Source organism: Microtus oregoni, unplaced genomic scaffold (assembly GCF_018167655.1).
Source record: "Microtus oregoni isolate MIOR12 unplaced genomic scaffold, Mior012 000082F_ref0000272, whole genome shotgun sequence".
Lineage (NCBI taxonomy): Eukaryota > Metazoa > Chordata > Mammalia > Rodentia > Cricetidae > Microtus > Microtus oregoni.
The window spans coordinates 1,019,065-1,045,665 of NW_024544542.1; the positions used below are offsets into that span (position 1 = coordinate 1,019,065).

The following is a 26,601-nucleotide window of genomic DNA, read 5'->3' on the forward strand; positions in this document are numbered from 1 at the left end:
TATGAATGCTCAGTCTCAGTTTAAGCTTGTTTGTGGCTAGTTTTTTTAAACATAAATTAACCAGTTTCCTCCTATCTGTGTTTTGCCTCAGGGTTCTTCCCCCCTCCCACCACCCCTTTCTTTCATTCTGAATATCCTACTTTCCTGCTTCTTCAGTGTTTGTCTGGTGTCTGTCTGTCTGTCTAGCCCCAAGTATATCTCCCTTTCTCCCTTGTTCTCTTCTCTTCTCTGTGTGTGTATGTGGGTGTGTTTGTGAGGTCTCTCTCTCTCTCTGTGTATATTTATGGGGCCTCTCTCTCTCTCTCTCTCTCTCTCTCTCTCGTTCTCTTTTTAGATTCCCCTTCTACTTATTTTCTCTCCCTGCCAGTCTCACCTATCACTCTACTGCCTAGCTATTGGCCATTTAGCATCAATCAGGTGCCTTAGGCAGGCAAAGCAACACATCTTTATATCATTAAACAAATGTAGCATAAACAAATGCAACACATCTTTGCTTAGCTAAAGTGATATTCTACAACATCTGGTGGTTTAGCAGAGCTTGGCTATGAGGGTGGTTCAGTGATAGAACTATGGCCCAAGACGTATAGAGCTACAATGTGTGTGTGTGTGTGTGTGTGTGTGTGTGTGTGTGATTCCTTATTAAAGACAGCACTAGAGAATTAAGAAAACAGCATAAATGATATATATCTCATAATTCTGATAGAAAGAATAGCAAAGTAGAGAAAATTCCTGGTTAGATTTCAGATTTACATTTGAGCCTGAGTGCCAGTACTTACTTGCAAGTTATCCAACCCTGGCCAAACTGTTTACCTGCTCTTAGCTTTAGCATCTTCATTCATAAAGCAAGATTTCTAGTGAGGCAACATGTTGACATGTTAGCTTTGGTTCTACTTTGTCCCCTGTGGTCATAATTATCTTTTTTGCCACTCATCCCCTCAAGAAAGTGGACTTTTTCTCATCTCCTTGAATCTGGAAGGATCTTACAGTTTTATAGATATAATTCCAGCCTCTTCTTTCTTTAGACCAAGATCTGGTGGCAGCTTTTGCTTCAGCGCCCCAGCAGTCATTGTCCCCCCCCCCAGAAGCCCGCTTCCCTGGGGACCACCACACTGTGTGCAGAGACCCTGAGGATGAGACTCCAAGAAGAAAGGGAGGAAGGAAGGGGGAGAAACTGCACAGAATTCCAGGGATCCAGAGTTGTGACTGAAGAAGAAGCCTGTCACCAAGGCCAACCCACAGGGACACATGCCTAGCTGTGCCCTTAATATCTGAGTTAGGAACCATGAGAATAACACAAACTAGCCAGTTCTGAGGTGTTCTCTTATGCCACGCTACCCCGTTGGTTCCGCCATACTTCTGCCGGGTTAAGGCAGCCAGCATTTTGTTATTGCCCTAAGTCTTGACATTGACTGGGCTTAGCTGGGAGATTGTCACAGTTCCTCACACAGCTGTAGTCAAGGGATAGCTGACTTCTGAAGTCAGTAAGGTTTCCTCAGTCTCGTGAGGAGTGATGTCTTTTTGTTAGGAATTTAGTTGTAGCTATAGTTAGAACACCTAGACAAGGCTTTCTACAAGGCATGGACTCCCTCGTAGCACAGCAGCTAGGGTCCAAGTGATAAAGAACAGGCCAAAGGGCATTCTAGAAATCACAGCCCATCATTTCCACACACCTGGTCCAGGCAGCCGGAAAGGTCCCCTTGGATCGAAGAGGAACATCCTAGATACCCACAACAGGAGGAGACCCTAGTGGCCATCTTTGGAAAGAACATTCTGCTAAACCACACACACTCTGACTTGCCTTCTCTCTTCCTATGCCCAGAGCATAGGCCTTTTAAAGCAGAAATATCAAAGAAAAGAAAGCCACACTCGAGACTGAGTCCTGAGTCTGATGTATAAGCTCCAACCAGACAGAATAACACACAGAAGAAAACCTCGTCAGCCTCAAAAGTAACTTTCAAGTATGCAAAGCTGAAATCACTGGCATACTTAGACCTGAATCACTGGCATACTTAGACCTGAAGGTTGCCAATGTGAGCCACAGGACTCGGTGACTGGCTGGAGACTAAGTGTGTTCTGTGTCACTAAGGGAGAGCCCTGCTCTGCCTCTCCTCCTCTCCAGCCACACCTCACAGCTTCAGAGTCTAAGGTCGGAGAGAAACTTTTCTGCTTATGTCTGGATGCCAAAGCCCTGGGAGGTTGTTGAGTCACCTTAGCATGGGGCCCAGGTTCAGGTGAAGGGCTGCAGGCCACACCAAGTTTTCTGCAGTGCTGCTAAATACCATGGTAGCAGGGACAGGAAAGTCAGCAGAAAACAGGCCCTGTTGGCGGTGTGCAATGTCCAAGGAAGGGACCTGCCCCAGCAGTGAGGGGAAAAACCAAGGCTCCGTCTGGCTTTCCAGAGGCACGTAGTAAAAACACGGGCCTGGGCTACGGCATCTGTATTTCTAACTACCATTTCCCATTTCTAAAGACAGAGAAGCATGACTGGCCCCTACAGCATTTGGCAAGGATTCTTCTCCCCTTGGCATTTCCAGACCTTCTGAGCTGGACTTAAAACCAGTGGTCAGTTTTGATCCTTCAGGCCGTATCCTGTCCCCAGTCTCTTGTCGTATCCCAGCTCCCCTCAGCCCCCTGGTTTCATCACTGTAGCTCTTCCTTTATCTGACCTTGGGCATCCCTTCCTCCCCTCTCCCACACCTCACAGGCTACTCTGCACCCCTCTTCCTGAAGCTTGTGAGTCCTTCTGGAGAGCTGCTTCCTTTCTTCTGGCTGAATCTACACATCACCTCTATGTCTCTTCCCTCCTTTTTAAGAAATCTCCAGTGGTCTCCTGTCGCTTCAAGATAAACTTTCCAAGTCTTACCTTAGTTTTTTTGGCCCTAAGCAACCTACCTTAGAATTTACTCCTCCTGCTCAACTACGTAGGATTAAGAGACATAGTTGGTGGCCTTTGGATGGGAGGCATTAGATCTATTTCCAGGTATCAGCACTAGTGAAGACTCCTCTATTCGAATCTTTCTTGAGTGCTTGGGTAGAAATTGTTCTTCATTTTTCTACTGGGCCCTGTCAGCTGAGTACCATTTGGAAAGAACTTTAGCTGCTCCATTATGAAGCAAGGGAGACGACAGCAAATTAGTCAAATGAATTGCAGTGATGTAAGTGTGTGCTGGCACATGCCTTTAATACCAACACGCTGGAGACAGAGGCAGGAGACAGAGGCAGGCAGATCTCTGTTAGTTTGTGACCAGTCTGGTCTACAGAGAGAGTTCCAGGACAGCCAGGGCTGTTACACAGCGAATTCCTGTCTTGAAAAACAAAACAACAAAGCAATGATGTGCACTTCACAGTACAGCAGTGTTTTCTCCTGAGAGAGGACGAGAGAGCCTGGACTGTTCAGCCACCGCAGCCTCATCTTTACAATGATGTAACCAGATTACATCATTAAAGGCAGATACACAAGGTTTTCAGCAGCCTGAAACAGCTTAAAAATTCATAGGAACCATTGGTTGGGAGACATAAGGACTCAGAACGTTGCTATTTCCTCTGATGACTAGACCACTTAAGTTCCACAGAGAGTAAATGCTGAGGCTAGCTGGCAAGTTAAACAAAACGAAAACACAAAACAACCAGTTTCTTTGGCTGATCCCTTTAGACAGAACCAGTGGAATTTAGCAGCCTGCATGCAAGGCGCTCAGCTCTGGCTAAGCAAGCCGCTGCAAAGTAGGCTCCTCCCACGCTAACATCACTTGAAAACCGTTTCCTGACGTTTGGACATGGTGCTGTGGAGTGCAGCCAACTGACTTTACAGTGGTTATGAAACAGTGGCGGATCTGGGCTTAAGGCATGCCCTGTACAAAGGCAAAGGACCCATCCCGATTAAGAGAAGAAACACAGCTCTGTGAGCAAAGCCAAGGTGAGAAGCTGAGTGTGTCTAAACAGAAAGAAAGGCAGTTTCCTGTGTCCCCGAAGACCTGCCACTTTTCTTTTGATTTTTCCTTTCTCTCTTTACAAGCAAAGGAACCCTGTATTTCTATGCTTTAATTTTACCCCGCGGTCATTTATAACAGGAAAAAAAGACCTAACAAAGAGCCAAGTAAGAATCAGTTACGTCACAGGTGGAAGCACAGCCCTCTAATCTCAGGGAAGTCGAGGAAGAGGGCTGTCATAAGTTCCACCTGGCCTGTGTTACAGGGAGAGAGGGTATTGTCCCAACTCACAAGTCAAATCAATGAAAGCTATATGACTGTGTGCCAGACACTGTCAACCTGAAGTGCTGAAGCTTTCTTGCTTGAAGATTTTGGCTAAACATGATGCTTTATCTGGGCGTGGTAGTGTCTTTGTAACTGCTGTGCCCCATGATGCCCAGCCTCGTTGTTTTTCAGTAATTGCCTTAATTTTAACACCATGTACTAGCTATAACTGTAGATGATAATAAAATAGTCTCACACTAGCTCAGAATGAAGTATAATAAAGGTTTCTTTACTTAGGGGTAAACCTCACAGTATCTTAAAGGCTATTGGCTGAAGGAGTTCCCATAGCATGTAACTACTAACGTGGTTCAGTGTGGTATTCCCAACACAGGCACACAGTAGTGTGACCAAATCAAACCCAGTGGAAGAGCTAAAGAAGGTGGAGCCAAAGCCATATCTAAATGGAACTTCTCTGTTTTTTTCTTTACTTTGTTCTAAGACAGGATCTCACTGTAGATCAGGTCAATTTCAGACTTGTAGGGCTCAGCCTGCTGCTGTACCCCAAGCCACCACACCTGACGAGACTAAAGCCAGTTTGGCTGGGCGTCTTAGGGTTTCTGTTGTTTCAAGAGTGAAGAGACACCATGACCACAGCAACTCTTTTTCTTTTCTTCTTTTTTTTTTCGGGGGGGGGGGCTGGTTCAAGACTGGGGTTTCTCCGTGTTGCCCTAAAACTTGCTTTGTAGACCACCTGACCTCAAACTCACAGAGATCTGTTTGCCTCTGCCTCCTGAGTACTGGGATACTGTTTTGTTTTCTTTTGTTTTTCTACCTCGGCAACTCTTAAAAGGAAAACATTTAATTGAGGGTGGCTTGCTTACACCTTCAGAGGCTCAGTCCGTTATCATCACGGCGAGGAGCATGGCAACATGCAGGCAGCTATGGTGCTGGAGAAGGAACTGAGAGTCCTGCATCTTGAAGACAACAGGAGATCAACTGAGACACTGGATGGTATCCTGAGCATAGGGAACCTTAAAGCCTGCTCCCACAGTGACACACTTCCTCCAACAAGGCCACACCCACTCCAACAAAGGCACAACTTTTAATAGTGCCACTCCCTATGAGATTATGGGGTTCAATTACATTGAAACTACCACATTAGGGAGGGCACTTGCATTTTGTTTGATAATTTACCCCATGCCCTAAAATACAAACCTTAAAACAGTTAAAACAGTCTGGTGTCTGAGACTCTATACAGTTAGATCCCACCCTGGCTTCTCCTTCTCGCTCAGTCCTGCGTTATTTCCCTGCTTTCCCAACTCTTTGGATGACTTATGCCTAGATTGTCATTTCTCCTCGTTACCTGCTACTTTACAAAGGCAGCCAAGGCTCAAAGACTGTAATAAAATAACCCCGGTTCTCTACAGTTAAAAGCGTGGTGGAACAGCTTCCAGGCATATGATCTCAATCTTTGTGCTAGCAAACGCCAGTTTCCTGACCACAATTCTCTTCTCTCCCTTTATGGTAGTGTAATCCAAAATAACTTTTCTTAAATAGATTTGAAATTTAAAAATAATGCTTTAAATTTTGATATCTTAATACACAATGAAAATATCAACATTTGTGGTCATTCGTTTAAATAAATGAATGTCATGAAATCCAGTAAGTTTTATTTTATTGTTGGGAGACTGTGTTGCCCTAAGCAGAGATCCAAAGCGATTGGACAGTTTCTCTCCAAGACACCATTAGTGATGTCTGTGGCTCCTTGCTGGAAGTAATAATGCCATTATACAATGTTGTAAGCTCTCAATTTGTATTTTATGGAAAGTAAGGCAAGTTTTTCTCTAGACCAAGTATGGAAAAGGATGTTAATAGTCTAGTCTACTTTATAAACCAAAGAAATGAATGCTATATGGGCCTGAGACATATCACTCTCCAGGAGGAAAACTAACAACAAAGACACCAGAATTCCCTGAGATCAATGCTAGCAAGCACATACAGAGTCATAACAGAATAAGCCAGCATTCACAGCAGGCAGACAGGAAGACCTGACGACCTAGAATCAAGTCTTTCCAGGAGGCACTCACAGGCTCTTTTTAACCTTTGCTGTTTAAGTCTCTAGGGCAGCTGGCTCTTAACCTGACGGTCGGGGACTCTTGTGAAGTACTGTCTCTTAGCACAGAGGCACAGCTAATGCCAGGGCACAGACAAATGTGTGAATGTGCTCACTTGAAGCTGAGTGATATCTGAGGTTAGGGATGCTGACAGCCCATGTCATCTACAGTACAAGGAGCAGGCCATGTGATGCTGAGCCTGTACAGATGCTACAGCACTCAGAAGCACATACCAAGTGCCCGATAATCTGCAGAGTAGTTAAGATGTATCATCTATGGCTATGGAGACTATTACATTTGCAAAGTAAAAATAAGGCGTGTGAAGAGTTTTTAAAATCAGAGGTAATATCCAATCAGGAAGTTCATAGCATAATAAAAACTGAATTCTCAGGGGATGTGGGGATGAACAGGTCTGAACCTACTTAGGGGTTTTATGTAACTATTTACAACCAATGTTTATAATATATAAAAGTTAACCTTAAAACAGACTCCCTACAGCAAACAGTGCTAGGCTGGTTAAATGGTGGTTTGTGAGGCTATAAACCGGGTCTCATTCTGCAGTTGTCAATCTGCATAGCAGCACGCAAAATTACCCAGGATACAACAGGAAGCAAACAGTGAGGTGCTGGAATGGGCACAAGGTCTAACAGCAGCTGAGTGGAATGTGGATGAGTACTGGAGTGAAAAGACAAGCAAAGCGGAGGCCACACAGTCGTAGACACAGGGCACACGTGGCTCAAGAGGTGTGAAGGACAACAGTAGCGGACACAGGGGATGGGCGGCTCTAGGGATGCAATGCACGATGCAGCAGATGCAGGGACAAAGGGCTCTAGAGAAGCGATGTACAACAGGAGGCCATGGATACAGCTGTGTGGTGTAGGAGGTCATGCTAACTGAGGAGACGTTCATGGCTAGATCGACGAGAGCAACAAATAGCCAATTCTAAGATGATGGATGTGTTTTATTTTTTAAAAAATCTATTATCATTATTTTTTGTATGAGTGAGTGTTTTCCTTGTATATATGTTTATGCATGGCATTTATGCTTGGTGTCACTGGAAGCAAGAAGAGGCTGCCTGATACCCTGGAACTGGAGTTACAGACACTTGTGAGCTGCCATGTGGATGCTGGGACTTGAACCTGAGTCCTTTGGAAGAATAGCCAGTGCTTTTAACCACTGAGCCTCTCTCCAACCCTTCTACACTATTTTTATTAGTGAGAAATTTGAAAACACTATAAAAGCAGGAAAAAAATCCTATACGTGAGAGACAATGAGAAAGTATGCAAGAACCAGTAGGATCTTTGTGACAACTAATTAAGTGGTTATAGATGATACTATATATTTATTGTAATATATAAGTACATGTAAGCACCTAGATAAAAACTAAGGTGATGTAATATGACTTTCTTTCTTGAGTAGTCTTAATAGAACAATCAGTTGTCTTCTATTACATCTTCTATTAGAGCAAAGAAGAGCTAACGTAAGGACTGAAGTGGTAGGGAAAGGAGGAAGAACAGGAGACAGGAGATGGATGGGGGCAGAGGAACAGAGGACAGTAACATGATCTGGACTGTGTTTTCCCTACTCTGCCTCAGTCCCAGGTTAGAAGCCCTGTCTCTAAGCATGAGCATCTAGCTGAGGACACTGCCTGTCTGTACATGTTGGAGATAATGAGGTGTGGATTCGTCTCTGCTTGGGTTCTAACCTGGATTCCCAGCGGGACTTACTATTTAAAATGACAAGTCTTGAACAGCAACGTTACTCATCCATTTGAAACTCTATTTCCATACTTAAAAAGCATTAAAGATTTCATATGAGATACATAGGGTCAAGAAACCATGGGGTAGCGTACATCAGGCTATTATACAGAATGCTAGCACACAGTAGGCACCAAATAAATTCGTTCTCCCATGCTTAGCCCTTTGTAATAGCACTCTGGCATTCGGGCAGAAAGGAAGGTGAGCCCACTATGATGCTGCTCAGATCTGCCGCTCTCCCTGACATATACTTTTATATGACAAGGATCCCTTCACTATCATTCTTTTTGCTGATGGCAGGACCAGGTCAGACCTTTGTGGCCAACAGTCTGGGCTGACCTTCCTGGGTGGCACTATTCACAATTCATTTTCAAAATTCCAGTTCTAGTTAAGCTTGTTTCTGTGGTTGGGGAGGGAGCTTGGTCAGCAAGTTTTTTTCCTGTATAAGTAGAAGGACCTAAGTTTGATCTCCAGTACCTACATAAAACCAGCATGGTAGTACATGCTTAGGAATTCAGTTCTTGGACACAGGTCCCTGGGCACTGACCAGCTAGCTTGGCCTATAAGGATAGGCTGAGATAATATCTCAAAACCAAGAGAAATCATACACACACACACACACACACACACACACACACACACACAGAGGGGGAGAGACACACACACACACACACAGGGGGGGGAGGGAGACACACACACACACAGACACATGCTTCTATAGCTTCTAAAATGGGAGCCACTGGTCACATATGGATCACACTGAATTAATCATCATATAATAAAGTCTAAAATACAATTCCCAGAAAAAAAGTACGATTCCCAGGTTTCAGAGATGCATTTGGCATTTTCAGAGGCCATGCATGACTAGTGGTCATCAAATGAGATAACTCGGATGTAGAACATGCCTATTATCATGGCAGGGCAGCTCAACCATTCAGCTTTGACCTTTTAAGGTGATCGGGGGGAAAACAAATGTCATATGATTAGTGTTTATCGTATTTGTTCCTTGCTTCTTTTGTTTTTACCAACTCTCAAACCAGGCCAGTAAAATCAGAAAGTGAGGTCAGATAAAAGGAGACAGTTTTTGGATGGGGCTTTTACAGATACAGCCACCCAGGCAGCAGCTGGTGAGAGTCAGTGATATTCTTTCTGCTGAAGCAGCTCACTTGGGAGGAGAACTGGATATAAGAGGCCGGCCAATGGCAGTGACTTTAGACTATTGCTTCCCTGAATCCTGGTTCTGCATGCAAAAGAAAATCTACAGGGCCACCTGTGACAGTGAAAGTTAGCTGAGCGGCTGACAAGTTTATTTCTATATGCCACACAGCAGGTGCCTTTGGAGCCACAGTCCCTGTACAAGCAGACTTCTGAATGGAGGAGATAGCACCAGGCTACCCAGCAAGCTATTAAGAAACTTGTTGCTGGGCAGTGATGTTGCGTGTGCTTAATTCCAGTGACTGAAAAGTAATTTGTTTTTGTTTTGTCTTGCAGTGTTAAGGGCTAAGCTCAAGGCTGCTCACGCTGAGCCAGGACTCTACCACTGAGCTACAACACCAGCCCTTGTTTTTAATCTTTCATGTCTTTTTTGTGCACACTGCATGTGTGTGGGTACCTGAGAAGGCCAGAAGAGATCATCAGATCTCCTGGAGCTGGACTAACAGGCAGTTGTGAGCCGCCCTATGTTGAGTGCTGGGCATTAAACTTGGGTCCTTTGCCAGAGAAAACATCAAGTGCTCTAAACCCTGAGCCACTTCTCCAGCTTCAACCCTCTGACAGGATGAAATAGGGTGCCTGAGATTCGGAGGGCTGGGGTTACAAACATTCATTAGCATGCCTAACTTCAGAGATGTGTGAAGACAGTGTTCAATAATCTCTATAGTCAACACAGGGCTAAATTAGTTTCAATCCCCATTTTTAATCTTGTTGCAGTCCAAATAAGCAACTCTTTAATGAGTTAGTTTGAGCTTACAAAATTTTAAAGAAAAAAATAATAAAGTATGAGGCTACTTTAAATCACACATACGATTAGAATTCATGTCTCTTTTAAGATGAGCATTATAAAGTGTGCCTCTGCTAGTTGTGTGTCTCTCAAGGGGAATGCTGAGCCCAGCTGGAGAAGCCACAGTCCAAAAGAACAGCATGACTGACCTCATGGACTCTGAAGTTAGGGCTCAGTGCACCGCGTCTCCAGTCAGTGTCCTGCCCTCATTTCAGTGCATTTGAACTTCTCTTCCTTCTCCCTGTACCCACCTTCTCTCTGCACCCACCTTCCCCCTGTGCCCACCCTCTCCCGGTACCCTCCTTCTCCCTGTACCAACCTTTCCCCTATACTCACCCTCTCCCCGTACCCACCTTCTCCCCGTACCCTCCTTCTCCCTGTTCCCATCCTCTCCCCCTCAGCACAAGGTCTTCCTCTGACTTCACAGAAGCTACTCAAGGCACTAGACCAGTCTGAAGTTTCTAGCTGCCCAACTAACAGCTCTAATATCAAAGGACAGTCATCTCACTGTTTCTTGCTCTTTGTAACAACAACACATGCCCTCTCATTCATTGCCTCTTGCTCTTGGAGACCCTGTGTATAACTTTTTAAATGCCGCTTCTACTGACTTTATGTCATTTGAATAGCTCAGATCTCTTCCATCTTAAACTGGCTCCTCTCTAAGGGTTCCTCACCATCCTCATCTTTGTAATCAAACATCTTAAGGGGTACTTATGTTGCTGGATATTTTACCATACTGTGTGAAGATGCGTTGCTGTTTTACCTTGCCTGCCTAATGCACCTGATTGCCTTAAAAACAGCTGAGTGGTCAATAGCTAGACAGGAGAGACTAGGCGGGACTTCTAGGCAGAGAACTCCAGATGAATCTAGCTGCATGGGAGATACCAGCGAGACAATGAGGAAGACACTGAGGATGTACATTATGAAGGATAGGTAACAAGTCATATGGCAAAATGTACATTAATAGAAATGGATTAAGTTTTAAGAGCTAGTTGGGGACAAGTCCAAGCTAAGGCCAAGCTTTCATAATTAATAATAAGTCTCTGTGTCATTATTTGGGAGTTGGTAGTCCCCAAAAGAAAGACTGACTATAATTTTAACCTACCCTCTGCCTTAGAGGTTCTTAACCTGGGGGTTGAATGACCCTTTCACAGGGGTTTCCTAAGACCATTGGAAAACACAGATATTTATATTATGATTAATAACAGTAGCAAAATTACGTTATGAAGTAGCAATGAAAATAATTTTATGGTTGGGAGAGTCACCACAACATGAGGACTGTATTAAAGGGTTGCAGTGTTAGGAAGGTTGGGAAACCCTGCTCTATGTCTCTCTCTCTTTTTAAAATGAGAACTATTTCATATAATATATTCAAATCAGGCCTTTCCCTTCCACAATCCTCCTATATTCTTCCCACCTCCCATATCCATCCAACTCAACATGTTTTCTTTCTCTCTCCCTTTAGAAAGCAAACACGCAAGCAATCAAAAACTGAAAAAAAAAAACAGGGTTAAAAAAGAAAGAAAAAAAAATTCAAGCAACACCTCCCATAAAAACACAAGATCTAAAAAAAGAAAAAACCCACAAGATCTGAAACTATGCTATACAGGTAAAAGGCCAGTAAGACAAAACATACCCAAACAAAGGCATATAGAAAAAAAGTTTACAAAATATCACTGAATTCATTTTTGTGTTGGTCATCTACTGCTGGGCATGGAGCCTACCTTTAAGTGTGGTTAATGTACTCAGTGAGATTCAATTGGAGAAAAGTATTTTCTTCCTTTGCAAGTGGGTGCTGATTGAAGATAGCTTCTGGTTAGGGGTGGAAGCCTATGTCTACTTCTCCATCTCAGTGCTGGGATCCCAGTGGCTTGAACTGGTGCATGCCCTGTGTATCGGTCTGTGAGTTCATATGTGGATTAATTCTGTTGTGTCTGGAAGACTCTTGCCTTGGTGTCATGTCCTCTGGCTCTGACAATCTTTCTACCTCCTCTTCCATATAACCCCCATCCTGTGCCCTCTGTATCTTGTTTTCTTCCCCACATCTCAACTTCTCGTATCTGTCTTCTAGTCTGATCACAAGATTGAAATCACAGTTAGCAAAATCTCTTTGTCACTAAACCAGCAAGCACTTTTAGTCATCACCTTTTTTACCATTCGGACCTACCCACTCTTTGCTCATTGTTGCAAAGCTGTTTTTCCTTGACTTTCACAATCTAAGTTTGGCTCTGGTCTTTCTCTGTTTACAGCTAATCTTCATAAGTCAGTCTTTCTTCCTGCCTTATTCTGTCTTTCTCTAAAACTGTAATTAATTTGTGCATATTACAAGTGTGTGTTTGTGTATATACATAGGTATATATGTATATATTATATGTATATCATATGTGTGTATATGATATATATATATATCATACATTTTTGCCATGCTAACCGCTTATTAGCTTTACAGTTTTGTAATGTTAGATATACTCACATTGTACAACCATTGTCACCAGATATCTTCTGAACTTTTCCCCTTGCTGGGCCAGTGATATGGCTCAGCAGGTAAACACATTTGCCACCAAGACTGCTAACCTTGGAACCCAGATGGTAGAAGAGATCCAATACTCACAAGTTCTTCTCTGATTTCCACATGGGTGCCATAGCAGGGCCCACACCACATAAATGAAAACCTTTTTTAAATTAAAGAATATTCCTCTGTTGACCATGCAAATGAGTCCTTGACCAAGGACTCAATCCTAGCTCCCATCCATTTCCTTGCTCCAGGCAGCCACCATAGCTAGAGGCTCATTAACTTTCACTTGGATTTCTGTGTCTATTCTTGCGTTGCTCCATGATCCAGTTTGTTACACAGCTGCCAGAGGGGCAGATCTGAGATAGAAAGTGGGCTTCTTAATTTTCTGTCTTTGCTGCTTCCCTGCTCTGTCCCTAGTCACTCCTGCCCAGCTTGGTCATGCTTCATGGTTCTCCTGTTATTTTCACAGACCCTCTAAAGCAGCTGCTTTTCCTACCATGGTTCTCTTTCTCCAAATGCCCTCCCCCACGCCTAGACATCCCTCTTTTCTTTTTGGACTGAGGTTGGATGTCACTGAGTTTGGAAGCCTTGTTTGACCTTCCCATATAAGCTGGGGCTTAGTCGCCTCTGTCAGGGGCACCCCAGCACTCCACAGCTGGTAAATGGGACCATCTGTCTCATAACCATCTCCTGGGCTCCATGAGGTCAGAGACCCTGACTAGTCCCAAAATGTTCTTCAGTCCCTGTGCGGCGATTGCATTATAGTAAAAGGTCTATGAACACTTAATATCTATTTCTTCAAAGATTGGCCAGGAAGATTCTAAATATCCTGAAATAAAGGGGGAAACTATACAAGAATACAAAGTACATTCATACTCAACAGCTGTATTGAGAAATTGTTTACCACTTAGCCACATCGTCTTTATTTACTCATCCATCTTTCCAATGGTCTTTGATAAACCATTTCAAAGTAAATCACAGAGAGTATTAATGAATTCCTCAGTCCTGCCAATAGGCTCACAATCATGCAATCTGAACTACTGAGGAAAAAGAGAGCGAGGAACTGTGGATAGAAACTTCTCTTTATTTAAGCAAAATTAATGGACTCAGAAACAAAAACCTAAAGCTCCACCTCAGGGTTCCAGAGAGTTCTATGCCTGTGTTCTCGGTCCACCACTTATCACAAGGCAAACTCGCTAGCTAACAAAAGGGACCCTCTCAAGATCTAGCAGATGTAGAAGGGAACAGGACAGAAAATATTTCAGAGTATCCATAACATATCCAGGACGTGAGTTACTTCTAATTATCCTCTCAGCAAAGTCAGTGTGTATTATGACTCTGTGTTGGAGATGGAGAGTGTGAGGCTTGGTCAAGAAGAGCCATTTTCCAGAGTCCTAGGCATACGTAGCAAATGTAAGAATGTCTCCCAATTCCCCTTCGTTTCCCAAAGCTCATCATTTATTACTTTTTAAAAATTTAAATAAAAGCAGGGAGATGCTGGTGCATGCCTTTAATTCCAGTATTTGGGAGGCAGAGGCAGGCAGATCTGAGTTTGAGGGTAGCCTGGTCTACAGAGAAACCCTGTCTTGAAAAACCAAAACAACAACAACAGCAAAAACACAAAACAAGTAAAAAAACCAAGAAAAGATTTAAATAAAATAATTTGCTATTGTATAAGATGCAGCATGCATCGATTGCTTAGGTTTATTCTCCGTATACCACTCATTAACTAATGGTACAAACAAGGCAGAGAAAACTTAAAGCAGTGAGCACAGAACAGCGGGAATCCAGTCAGCAGGTGCCAACCCTCAGACTCTAGGCAAGTCACTCAGCTCTCCTCCGTCCAGAACGCTGGTCTCAAAAATGAGCAAGTTACACTGCCATTTGATTTGCCAAGTGAGATTTGTTTTTTCTTCTGTATAAAACACAAAACACAAGAAACACCGCAATTCTTAGACAGTTATCAGTTGATGAGGGCCATGATCCTAGATATTGCTGACCCTGTGCCTACCTGTGCATTCTTACTGAGGATCTCACTGCCCAGGTCAGCTAACTCTAAAGGAGTGGCAGAAAGTCTGCATTCCAAAGAACTCTCCCTCACCCAATCCAACTCATCTTCTATAACACAAGCTAGCCTACTTCATATGCTTATAGGTTCTTTCTCTCTCTCTCTCTCTCTCTCTCTCTCTCTCTCTCTCTCTCTCTGTGTGTGTGTGTGTGTGTGTGTGTGTGTAGGTTAGAGGACAGCCTTGGATGCCATTCTTGGGGGTTGTCCTGACTGCCTGGTAAGCCCTAAAGGTCCCTTTGTCTTCACCTCTCCAGCAGGGATTTTAAGTGTGCACTACCACATCCACCTTTTCATGTGGGTGCTGAGGATCAAACCCACGTCCTCATGCTTGCAAGGCAAGTGTTTTACCAACTGAGCTACCTCCCCAACCCCAGAGTTTTGTTTGTTTAAGATTCTCTGCTCCACTAAAGAGCTTGTGCTGAAGTTCTGTTGTTTACCTTCAGTCCCCAGCTGTTAGCATAGAGCCTGGAAAACAGCTGGCATCCGTAGAGGTTTATGGAGGGAATGGGACACGGGCACCATCATCCCTGTGTATCTGAAACCAACTAGTTTTCATGGTTCAGTTCGGTTCACCTCTATGCCCTCTCAAATGTCCATAATCCTTCAGCTGGGCTTCTCCTATAGCGAGTCTCATTTTCTACATTTTATTATTGTCGTTTATGTGTATATTTTTTATTAGGGATTCAAACTGTATGTCATTTACATTAGGTACATGATAAATGTGTAATAAGGACATTGCTCATTCATATGCAATTTATGTATATGTCAAAATAGTATTACTAATACATTCTTTACTCTTTCTGATAAGATTGCCTTTTTTTTTTTTTTTTTTTTTTTTTTTTTGTTTTACGAGACAGGGTTTCTCTATGGTTTTTTGGAGCCTGTCCTGGAACTAGCTCTTGTAGGCCAGGCTGGTCTCGAACTCACAGAGATCCGCCTGCCTCTGTCTCCCAAGTGCTGGGATTAAAGGCGTACGCCACCACCGCCTGGCTTAAAATTGCCTTTTTGATTTCACATTTTAAAAATGTGAAAATAGGGGGCTGGAGAGATGGCTCAGCAGTTAAGAGCATTCCCTGCTCTTCCAAAGGTCCTGAGTTCAATTCTCAGCAACCACATGGTGGCTCACAACCATCTGTAATGAGGTCTGGTGCCCTCTTCTGTCCTTCAGGCATACATGCAGAAAGAATATTGTATACATAATAAATAACTAAATAAATATTTTAAAAAAATGTGAAAATAATAACCTCCCACTGTATGTTTGAAAACTATTCCTTGTGGTATATAAATGTGGTAAACTAGATTCAAAATTATAGAAATGGTCAAAGACTTAGGAATCCCAATGCTAGAATTCTGCCCTTGGGAAACAAATAAAGGTGACAGATCAGACCCAACCAGGGACCTCAAGATGTAGGCAAGGACTTTCTGATTGGTTCTGGTTGCTCAGGAGATAAGACTGGAAATTGACCAATGGGACGCTGTGACATTAGAAAGTTTCTACACTACAGAAGAACCCTAAATGGAGGGGAGACAGCTTACAGAGTGGGAGAAAATCCACACCAGCTATATAGACTTTTCATTTTCATTTCTGTGTGTGCCTGTGTGTGTGTGTAACTGGAGGCCACAGGGCTACATCAAGGATCTTTCTCTATTCCTCTCCATCTAATTTTTGAGGCAATCTCTCAATGAACCTGGAGCTCCTCACTGATTGGCTAACCTGGCTGCCATTGAATCCTGGCACACTCCTGTCTCTGCCAAGCAGCCCCAGGATGACAGCCATGCACCATCATGCCAGCTTTTTTATGTGGACACTGGACTTCTGAACCCAGGTCCTCATTGTGTGAGCAAGTACTCTGCCCACTGAGCCATCTTTCCAGCGGCCCCCTCCCCCGCCAGCCACTAAAACAGCCAAAGAACCGAAAACTAAACAAGAAAGCAAAGAGCACAATCAATAATAAACTAATACAATAAGCAGACAATTGCTAAAATACAAAATACAAATAGCCAATAAACATAGGAAAAACATTTGCAACTTACTAACCATCAGAGAAATGTAAATGTCCATCTCACCCCAGTCAGATGGTCACTAATAGCACAGACAACAGATGCTGATATAATGTAGACAGTAGTGAACCTTAGCACACCGCTGGTTGGGCTGTAAACTAGAGCAGCTACTTTAGAAGCTAGTGGGAAGCTTCCGAAAACTTAAATCCGCCATACAATGGAGCTGCTCTTACTCTTGGGCATCTCCCTGAAGGAGTCAGGTCCAGATCATCGAGATATTGTGTTTCAGTGCTTATTACAGCAGAATGCACAACATCTAAGCTACGGAACCAAACCAGTCCTTCACTAAAGGAGGAACAGATAAAGGAGATGTGGTTTACATACACAGTGGAATTCTTTTAGGTATGAAGAAAGACAAAGTTGGATCACACTACAGCTTCCATTCCGAGATTTTTCTTAGTTTGACTTTTAAATTTTGTTTTATGTGTGGGTGGGTGGGGGGGGGGGTTGCAAAGGCAGAGGGCAGATGTGAGGGGATAGGGAGATGAGTGGGATCATGATGTGAAGTCCATAAATAATTGATAGAAAGTTAAAAAAGAAGGAAAGACAAAGCTATGCCATTTGCGGAAAAGTGCATGTGCCTCGAAGTAATTGTATTAAGAAAGTTAGGTCTGCCTCACAAAAGCTCACACCAGGTGTTTCTCCCATGGGTGTGTCTTATTCAGATACAGTAAATCATTTGTGTGTATATGACATGAAAGCAGACGTGAAACTGCCTAAGAGAACAAAATATCAACAGGAGGAGTGGAGAGAACGGGGGGCAGGAGAGTGTGCATGCATGTGTAGGTATGCCTGCGTGTGGCAGTCATGGGCCAACCATAGATACTCAGAAGCTATCCATCTTTGAGTCAGGGTCTCAGGGTCTATCATTGGCCTAGGGCTTGTCAAGTAAACGAGGCTGACTGGCTAATGAGTCCCAGGGACCTACCTCTTCCTGCCTCCTCAGTGCCGAGATGACACGCGTGGACCACTACCATTGGGGATTTTTAAAGGTTGATGAGCTGGTTTTGTTTTTAAATTTTAAAAACATTTATTTACTTGCTTTTATGTATGGATATTTTTCCTGCATGTGTGTCGGTGCAACGTATGTGTGCCTGGTCAGAAGGTGGCTTTGGATCCCTCTGAACGGGAGTTAGGGATGGTCATGAGCCACCACGTGAATGTTGGGAACCAACCCCAGACCCTCTGCGAGAACAAGTGCTCTTAAGTGCTGAGTTATTATTCCAGTCCGTGTCTGGTTTTTCACTTGGGTTCTAGGACTCAAAACTCAGGTCCTCATGCTTGCGTGGCAGGTACCTTCCTTAATGAGCGGTTCCACTTGTATGAAAATTAAAGTAAAATTAAAAAATTGTCCCATAGCTCCAGAGAGAAGATTTATAAAGAGATATAGACTAGATAACGGCTCATCTTTTTCTACTACTTCAACCATGCCAGTTGGGATGCGGGATAATGATAAAAACGAAGACATTTCTGAGGGCAGACAGGGTACTAGTGGGTCCATTCTCAGGGCTCTGAAAGTTAGTTAGGATTACCCCAGACATCCAGACAGATCCACCAGAGGGTCAGGACCTATTTAAGGCCCCCTGTACCACCCAGGGCCTGCTTCCTAGGAGTACAGGAAGTTCAGGCAGACTCTCTTCTTGGTTCTTCCTTGTTCACTTTCTCTTTGCTGCCTTTCTACACTCTGACCGCACTTTGCTCTAAAGTCTGCTGGGCTCTGGGACACTCAGGGTCCGGATGTCTACTTGATGAGAGTGAAAAAGGGTTTGCTCATCCCCTCTGATAACCCTTAATCATCCCAGACCAATACAAATGGCAGTTCTGGACACGCACATTTCTCTTGGTGCAATACCAAGGGGACTTCCTGATAAGTAACCTGTGTGTGTGTGGGGGGGGGGGGGCAGAGTTCGGGTTTCTTTTCTCAAAGGAGCCTCTCAACAGTGCCTGTCACCCCTATAGCATTTCTCACAGTGGGGGTGAAAGCGAAAGTGTCACACACACAGATTTGAGCCTTGAATGCAGACGAATGCCTGTTGGAGAATTATTCACAGACTTGGGTCATATATACCAATGCTTTCGAGAGAGCCAACTATCTGAAGATGGGTTTCTAGTTTTAGCATTCCAGAAGTTAAAATAACACATACAATTCCACACACACCCTCTACACTTCTACACATTCTTTTTGATATTATGAAGGAAAGGAAAACACTTTTGATGAAGTCTAGGTAGAACCTGATGCTTCCTGAGACCAGTCTCCACGGAAACAATTAAGGCGCATGTATAGCTTTGAAATCTCTCTGAATGACTTTCCAAATATTGCCATCTGGTGGAATTTTAGTTAATTGTTCCTTTGTTCTAAGGAGCCACTGGAGGCGAATTTTGAAGGCATTGTCAGGCAGAGGTTTAGGGTACCACTGGGATACAGCTGAAGCTCAAAACGACCCTGTCTCAAACAAACCAGAAACTGAAAACAAAAAGGGGCCTTTGCCTTTGTCATGATAGGTGCATTGGTCCCATGACCCTCTCACTCCTTCTCTCATCTCCCTCCCTTTTTCCTTCTTCCTCTTCCTTTCTTTCCTTCCCTCTTTCCATCCCTGCCTTCCTTCTTCACCATGCCCTCTCACTTCATAGAGGCTCACCTTATACTCTCAACACTAACAAACACAACGATATTTATTTAAAAATAGCCAGAGGAGGCTGGAGACATGGCCCAGAGGTTAAGAGCACTGACTGCTCTTCTACAGGACCTGGATTCCATTCCCAGAACCCACATGGCAGCTCACAACTGTCTGTAACTCCAGCTCCAGGGTATCTGACACCCTCACACAGACATACATGCAGGCAAGACGCCAATGCACATAAAATAAAACTAGCTAACTAACTAGCTAAATAAATAAATAAATAAAAAGAGTGAAGTTCACTACTTTTCTCTATTAAAAATAACTAGAAACGTCACAGGATTATTTTCATCATATCTTGATATGTCTCCCTCCAGTGGCCACTACTAAGGTCTCCCGAATTCAGCTTTCACTGGCGTGACCGTGCTTCAGAGGACTTTGTGAATATATCACTTGCACCTCTGTGGAGCACGTTTATTCAAACACTGCCTTCAACCACGCAGTGGAATTTTGAAGCCGCGCTGGTTACTTGGGCAGTAGCATCAGTCACTTCAACTTAACCCACAGACAAGGCATCTACAAGCTAGGTCATCTTGAAACCTTACTTTGAACATCCAGGCGCTCTCCCTGGCTGTTGAAATGAATGGTTCCTCTGGGAAACGGGGCCCTGGAAGAGGAAAAGAATGAGAAAGTAATGTCATGAATAAAGAATTCAAAGCACTACCATTACATCCGCCCATATCTAAAACCAACTGATTTTACTTTGAAAACTTGAAATTTTAGTATATTGACAGATATAGATAAAATCTCCCAGTCTCCTTAGCATGGTGTGATATAATAAAAGTTCTACACCACCAGATAACTCAGAAGCAGGGCCTTTACTCGGGTGTCATGTGCCAACATCAGTTAGTGTCTGGACTTGCTCAAACTTGGCTATTTTATATCTAGTATCAATATGGGCTTCGCTAAAAACGTTTTTGGCTAATTTGGACAACATAAACATTATAAACAATGCCAAGCTAGACTTGAAAAAAATACACACAACAGAAATGTATTTGCTTTCTAAGAGTTCACTATTCCCTCCACAATACTATCAGGTTAAACCATACAGTTGATGAGGAATAGACCCAATTCTGGAGTCCAAGAGATGTGGGAGCTCCTGGCTTTGAGGCCCACCACGGAGGCTAAAGGGGAGACTGCTAATGGTCCCACTAGATACTGCTAAGTGACCTGCCATGCATGTATGCACAGCTTACCCATCTTTCCCATCATCCTCAGCAACAAGTGATAGACGACCCTTCCCACCTTCCACCTGGATTCTCTCCCTGAAGATTCATCTGCTATGTTTTCTGTCTATGACCAACTCAGGAATGCTTTTGGTTTCTCTCCCTCTCCCACCCCGCCCCAGAGACAGGGTTTCTCTGTACAGCCCTGGCTGTCTTGGAACTCACTCTGTAGACCAGGCTGGCCTTGAACTCAAGAGATCTGCCTGCTTCTCAAGTGCCGGGGACAAATACATGCGCCGTCACTGCCTGGCTCTTCTTTTGGTCCTTTTTAGAACCAACCATGCACAAAATAACACATCTACAGCAAATTTAACACCGTGAGATTCATCTGGGACAAGGCTCTAAAGATGCTACTGTTGATTTTTAAAAGGGGAAATTTTTACAGTTTATGTAAGGGTAGTGAAGAAGAAAAGAATATAAATGTTGAATGAATTAAAGCTCGGTGACAGCTGAATTGTTAAGGTTACACAAGGGCACATCCTCCAGTCTAGGGGTCAGAAACCCCAAAGTCTCCAAAATCTAAGCATCCTTGCATAGTTTCATGCCGACAACTGTTGCATGAGGCTGCTTGTTTGTTCCCGGCTGTTCAGCACCGAAATAATCACACAGAAACTGTATTCATTACAACACTGCTTGCCGATTAGCTTATGTATATATTTCTAGCTCACTCTTATCTCTTAAATTAACCCATTTCTGTTATTTTATATTTTACTGTGAAGCTCCTGGTCTACCAGCAAGGTTCCAGCATGTCTGTTTCTGGAGGTGGCTCCATGGCTTCTCACTGACTCCGCCTTCTTTCTCCCAGCATTCAGTTTAGTTTTCCTTGCCTAGCTCTGTTCTGCCCTGCTATGGGTCCAAAGCAGTTTCTTTATTAACCAATGGTATTCACAGGATACAGAGGGGAATCCCACATCACATGACCATTTAAAATATTATATAAAATCGCCTTGGGATTACATGCCCAAGGTGTATATGAAGCACAATGAGTTTTGTGTTAGACTTAGGTCCCATCCTCAAGAGAACTCATGATGTATATGCAAATATTAAAAAATGTCAAAACAGTTGAAATCTCATATCTGGGACCAAGCATTTCAGTTAAGAGAAACTCACCTATAGTGTTCAAAGTTCAGATGAAAACTTATATTTTCTTACTTATTTAAAACTTTGAATATTTCACATTAACTATTTCAAGAATAGAATTCAGGTAAACTCACTATATATATAAAATTTTATATTGAACAGATAGAATGAATGTCCTTATTTGTTTTTTGTTTTATAACAGAATTTACTTCTGTGCTGTTATTTCATGTTTCTTTAATTTAACACTAGTTTAGTAAAATTCAGATTAAAAAACTCAGCTCGTACCAATATTGACTCTCATTCTAAAGTTTTCCAATTTTTCAGAAATCTTAACTGAATCAGAATAAAACTTTCACTTTTCTTCTTTATTTAACTAGTCCCCAGTAGCTAAGTTATTAAACAAGAGGCGGGAGCACAAAGTGTATCTACAAACCAGACGACTAGCCCTTAGAAGATTCTGTCTCATCTGTACACAAGTGACCTTTCTCTGTTTATTCAAAACAGCCAGTTGTTAATTGCTTAGCAGCTGTGACAGACCAGCTTGGAGAATCGTGAGATCATCCATGGAACCCTGTACACAGATTTTTGTCTAATTTCATTAGATAAAGCCATCTTATTATAAACAAAACGGAGACTCAGAATGGGGCAATCAGTCGGATATGTAGCTACCAGGGGACTATACCTTACAGACTTTATTTACCATCTGCTCTCTCTACTTCTCACGTCTTGAATCCTAAAAGCCAGTCCTTTGGGGCTGGAGAGATGATCAGTGGTTAAGAGCATTGGCTGCTTTTGCTGAGGACCCAAGTTCAGTTCCAAGAAGCCACATGGTAACGCTAGGAGCTCCAGCGACCTCTTCTGGTCTCTGCAGACACAGCACATACACACGCAGGCAAAACACACATACACATATGACACAAATAAATCTTTTTTTAAAAAGCTAGCCCTTTGATATATCTTAGAAAGAGCTGGGAAGAAAGAGTCATAAGCAAACAGGAGATCCGGGATCCAGGGCCTAGCCAAGATTCTTAGTCTTGATGTCAAACTTACAGTCCAAAAGAAAATGGATCAATTGGTCTTTTTTTTTTTTTAACTTTTGCTCATGTGAAGTAGATATAAATGTAAAACATGAACCAGGAGAGACATTTTGTCTGTATCTCAACAGCAAGAAAAAAGCAATTGGGCAAGAAATAAGAAGGAACACTTAACTGAGGAAGGAGGGCAGAGAGCAAACGAAGCTGAAGATTAAATGGTAAGATGTAAATATGAGAATAATAAGCTAGCTGCAATGAAGGCTAGCAATAATATACAACATGAGGGCAGGGAGTCAGATTGGATCGCTTGTATGGCATTTGTAAGACTCAGCATAAAAGGCCCAGCTTTTCATAAACGCAGCCCGGATGAACCTTCCCAGCACTTCCTTGATAGAATAATTTAAAGTTTTCTCTGGTGTAATCCCACTTCTGCCTACATTTACCTTTACAACTTTTTATTATCTTCTTTTATTTTATGTTTGAGTGTTTTGCCTAGGGGTGTCTGTGCAGCACATGACCGTCCGGTCCCCATGAAGATCAGAGAAAGGCATTGGATCTCCCGGAACTGGAGTTACAGAGAGTAGAGGGCTACCAGGAGGATGCTGGGAACCTGACTTAGGTCCTCTGCAAGAGCAGCAAGTGTTCTTAACCTCCGAGCCAGCTCTCTAGCCTCCCACCTGTGCGATTCTTAATCGAAAGTGGAAACATTAATACAAACACGATGAGAACTTCCGGTGGGTTCGACACATCAGTTTCATACTTCATCCAACTTAATGGATCTAAATTTTCTGATGGCCACCCCAAGCAGGAATTCCTCTGGATTATACATCTAGCTGTATAGGAATAAAATTTTATTTTCTGTAGGATTTTGTAGACAAGGCAGATGGTGTGTTTCTAAACTGAACACAATGTGACTCTCATTTTATCAGATCACACAGACTTTCGGTCTTCTGTGATACTGAGCACCAGGGAACTCTTGAGAAATGAGCAGGATTGAACCAAGTACATTCTCTACTTTCATAGAAGTATACCCTCTAGAAGTTTCTAATCCTTTTTTCAACAAACTCAGAATTCTAGCATCTCATATCCAAGATATGCCAGCAGAATATCTGCTTTACTTAGAAAGATTTTCCCTCCCTTGAGCCCAAATTACTGCCGTCTTTATGCCTGGCCATAAAACCTCAGGAACATAAGAGATACATCAGGATAGAAACATGGATGTAAAAGTATTTCTAATCATGCATGCCATTGGCTAACTCATTGTTCTTTTATTGCTTGGTACCTGGGCAATATAGCTTCCAATCCACACAAGGTCAAACCATTCCCTTCTTAGAGACAGCAACAGGCCTCCTTAGCTGCTCCTGGTTTTTTTCAAGAAGGTGGTACAGCTGGGGCCTGAGTCTGGGTTTCTGCTCAGGGTTTGACTTGGCTGTCCCAGGTCTTCAGAATGAACTGTATCCGACTTCTAAACTCCCTACTGCACCCTGAGAAGCTGCACGGCTCCAGCTGCAGATCCTAGTTGATCATGCGGGAGGTCCACAGCTTTCTAGGAACGGGACATCTTATAAACATTAGCAGAGAGGCACATGCTATTAATCCCGAGACTGATCTTACTTGATACCAACTTCCAGCAGCACCACATCAATTAGTGGTCTTGGGCTGGGATTGTGGCCTCTCCAGGGGAAGCCTAGAGCTGCCAGGGGCTCACTGCCGGGAATCACAGGGCTCAGCACGCACCAGAGAAACCAAACACCAGTGGGGGAGGGTATGCGCTGGCAATGGAGGTCAGGTTCCACAGGATCTTGGATGTTAAGTCTGGTATGACTCATTCTCCTTAAGAAAGACAAATTACCAAATGATCCGTGCTATGTATTTAAGGACTTTAAAAAAATTGCTCTATGATAAAGGGATTTGGGCGGTATATACTGAGGGTGGTAATGGCGGTATAAACATCTCAGGGTTGCATGATTTGGTTTCCATACACTGAAAGGACAATCCCAAATGATAGCTACACATTTGACTTCTTTTCCTTCAAGCACAGCATAACGCTCTTCCTAGAATCCTGCATTGATCCATCTGTTGCTTCCCACGTGAACCAGGACAAAAATAATTTTTAAGATTGCCCTTTCTATTTTTCTATTTATTTCTATTTTATTTTTTAAAGAGTGATGCTGTGAAAGAAAAATTCTTTAAAAAAGGACCAGGCAAGCTGCATCCCTAAGAAATGTTGCCTGTACTGTAACCCCACAGAATGTAAAATTCTTTAAAAAGACCAGGCAAACTGCATCCGTGAGAAATGTTGCCTGCACTGTAATCACACAAAATGCTTTCTATAATTGCACCATTGAAACCAAATCTTTGATCTATTTTTAATCATCTGACATTGGAAACATGGTAGGTACAGAATAGCCTTTGCTCTGTGTGTGATTGATACCAAAATATAGCAAAGCAGAAAAGCTGCCCTGAGAGCTTCAGCTTCATGTCTGATATCACAGCTTATAGTACAGTGTTTGGGGCACGGCTGGAACAAAAGACATGTTTTTTATGTGTCCCGTCTTTGTTGTCTGCTGTTTTCCTGGTCCACTAGGAGAGCAGCATGCTAAAGGTGTTACAGGGTAACACTCCATAGGCTCTGCCAGGACACTGGTGTTCGGGGCGCCATAATCTCCCTTAAAACACAAATGGACTCCACTGTTTGTATTGTGCTTTGGGAAAATCTTGTAAAACTCTCATTTTTTTCCTTACTATTTTCAACAAAGTGTGCAAAATGTGTTAGTGAATGGAACTGTGGAAATGTTGGCATAGCCTCTGGATGCGAGTTTCCTGCCTAAGCCTTTGTGAAGAGCCCTGGGTTGCTCTTGGTGCCTCTGCTGTGGACTTTTCCTCGTAGAGGAACCTACTGCTGAAAGTTTGGGAGTTGTATCAGTAACTCGATTCCTTGCGAGGAAGACGCCCTGAACTCCATCTAACTAGGAAATAGTCTAGGATGTTCCACAGGTGAAGCTCCATTCCCACTTGAGGGAGATGCCAGAGGTGAAGCTCCAGTCCCACTTGAGGGAGAAGGGGTTTTTTGGAGGAAGTCCAACCAAAACGTCCAGTGTGAAAATATTTGCCTGTGTGCATACGCTCACCTGTGGGCACATGTGTTTGTATGTTCATGTATATGGAACCTAGAGGTCAATGTGAAATATTGTCACGCCTCCAGAACCATCTCTTTTATTTCTTAAGATGGGGTCTCCTTTTAGCCTGGACTTCACTGAGTAGGCTTAGATAGCCTATCAACAAACCCCTGACTCTGCCTCCCAATACCAGGATTTAAAAAATCCATAAATAAATTTAATAAAGAAAATCCCATACGCAAGAAAAAATAATGGAAAGTATAGACGTGAAGCTGTCTGGTGGAACATCAAGGGAAACAGAGAACAGAAAGGAGGGCTCACAGGGGCAAGGCAGGGACCATGAGGACATCCTCAGCACACACTGCACACCTTATGAAATGCCTTTATTAATACAGTGCTGTGGAAATTAGTACAGTGATGTATGAAAATGTAAAAATAAAAACATCAACCCTTCCAATTGGTTTCAAGGCACGAAGACAAAATAAATTACTACTGACTTGCAGAAAAACAAAAAACCTTGAAAGGTGGTGGTACACACCTTTAATCCAGCACTCAGGAGGCAGAGGCAGGCAGATCTCTGAGTTCAAGGCCAACCTGGTCTACAGAGAGACAGCCAGGGCTACACAGAAAACCCCTGACTTGAAAATCAAAAACAAAAACAAAACAAAAGGCCTGCACACAACCATTCTTGGATTTCTTATGTAGTTTCTGGGATTGAACTCAAGCCCTTATGTTTAACCTAGCAACACTTTATTGACTG

General features: G+C 43.1%; 1 protein-coding gene across 2 annotated transcripts in view; it reads right to left on the bottom strand.

Annotated features, from left to right (window-relative positions):
• The window catches only part of LOC121441856 (microtubule-associated protein RP/EB family member 2), a 142,963-nt gene that overhangs the window by 100,703 nt on the left and 15,659 nt on the right, over window positions 1-26,601 (bottom strand). For both annotated transcript variants that reach the window (XM_041643179.1, XM_041643178.1), the window contains exon 2: window positions 19,928-19,989. Coding sequence is in view for 1 of the 2 variants with exons in the window: in XM_041643178.1 (XP_041499112.1) it covers window positions 19,928-19,989 (62 nt within the window). In the remaining variant the exon portion in view is untranslated. The remainder of the gene's footprint in view (window positions 1-19,927; window positions 19,990-26,601) is intronic.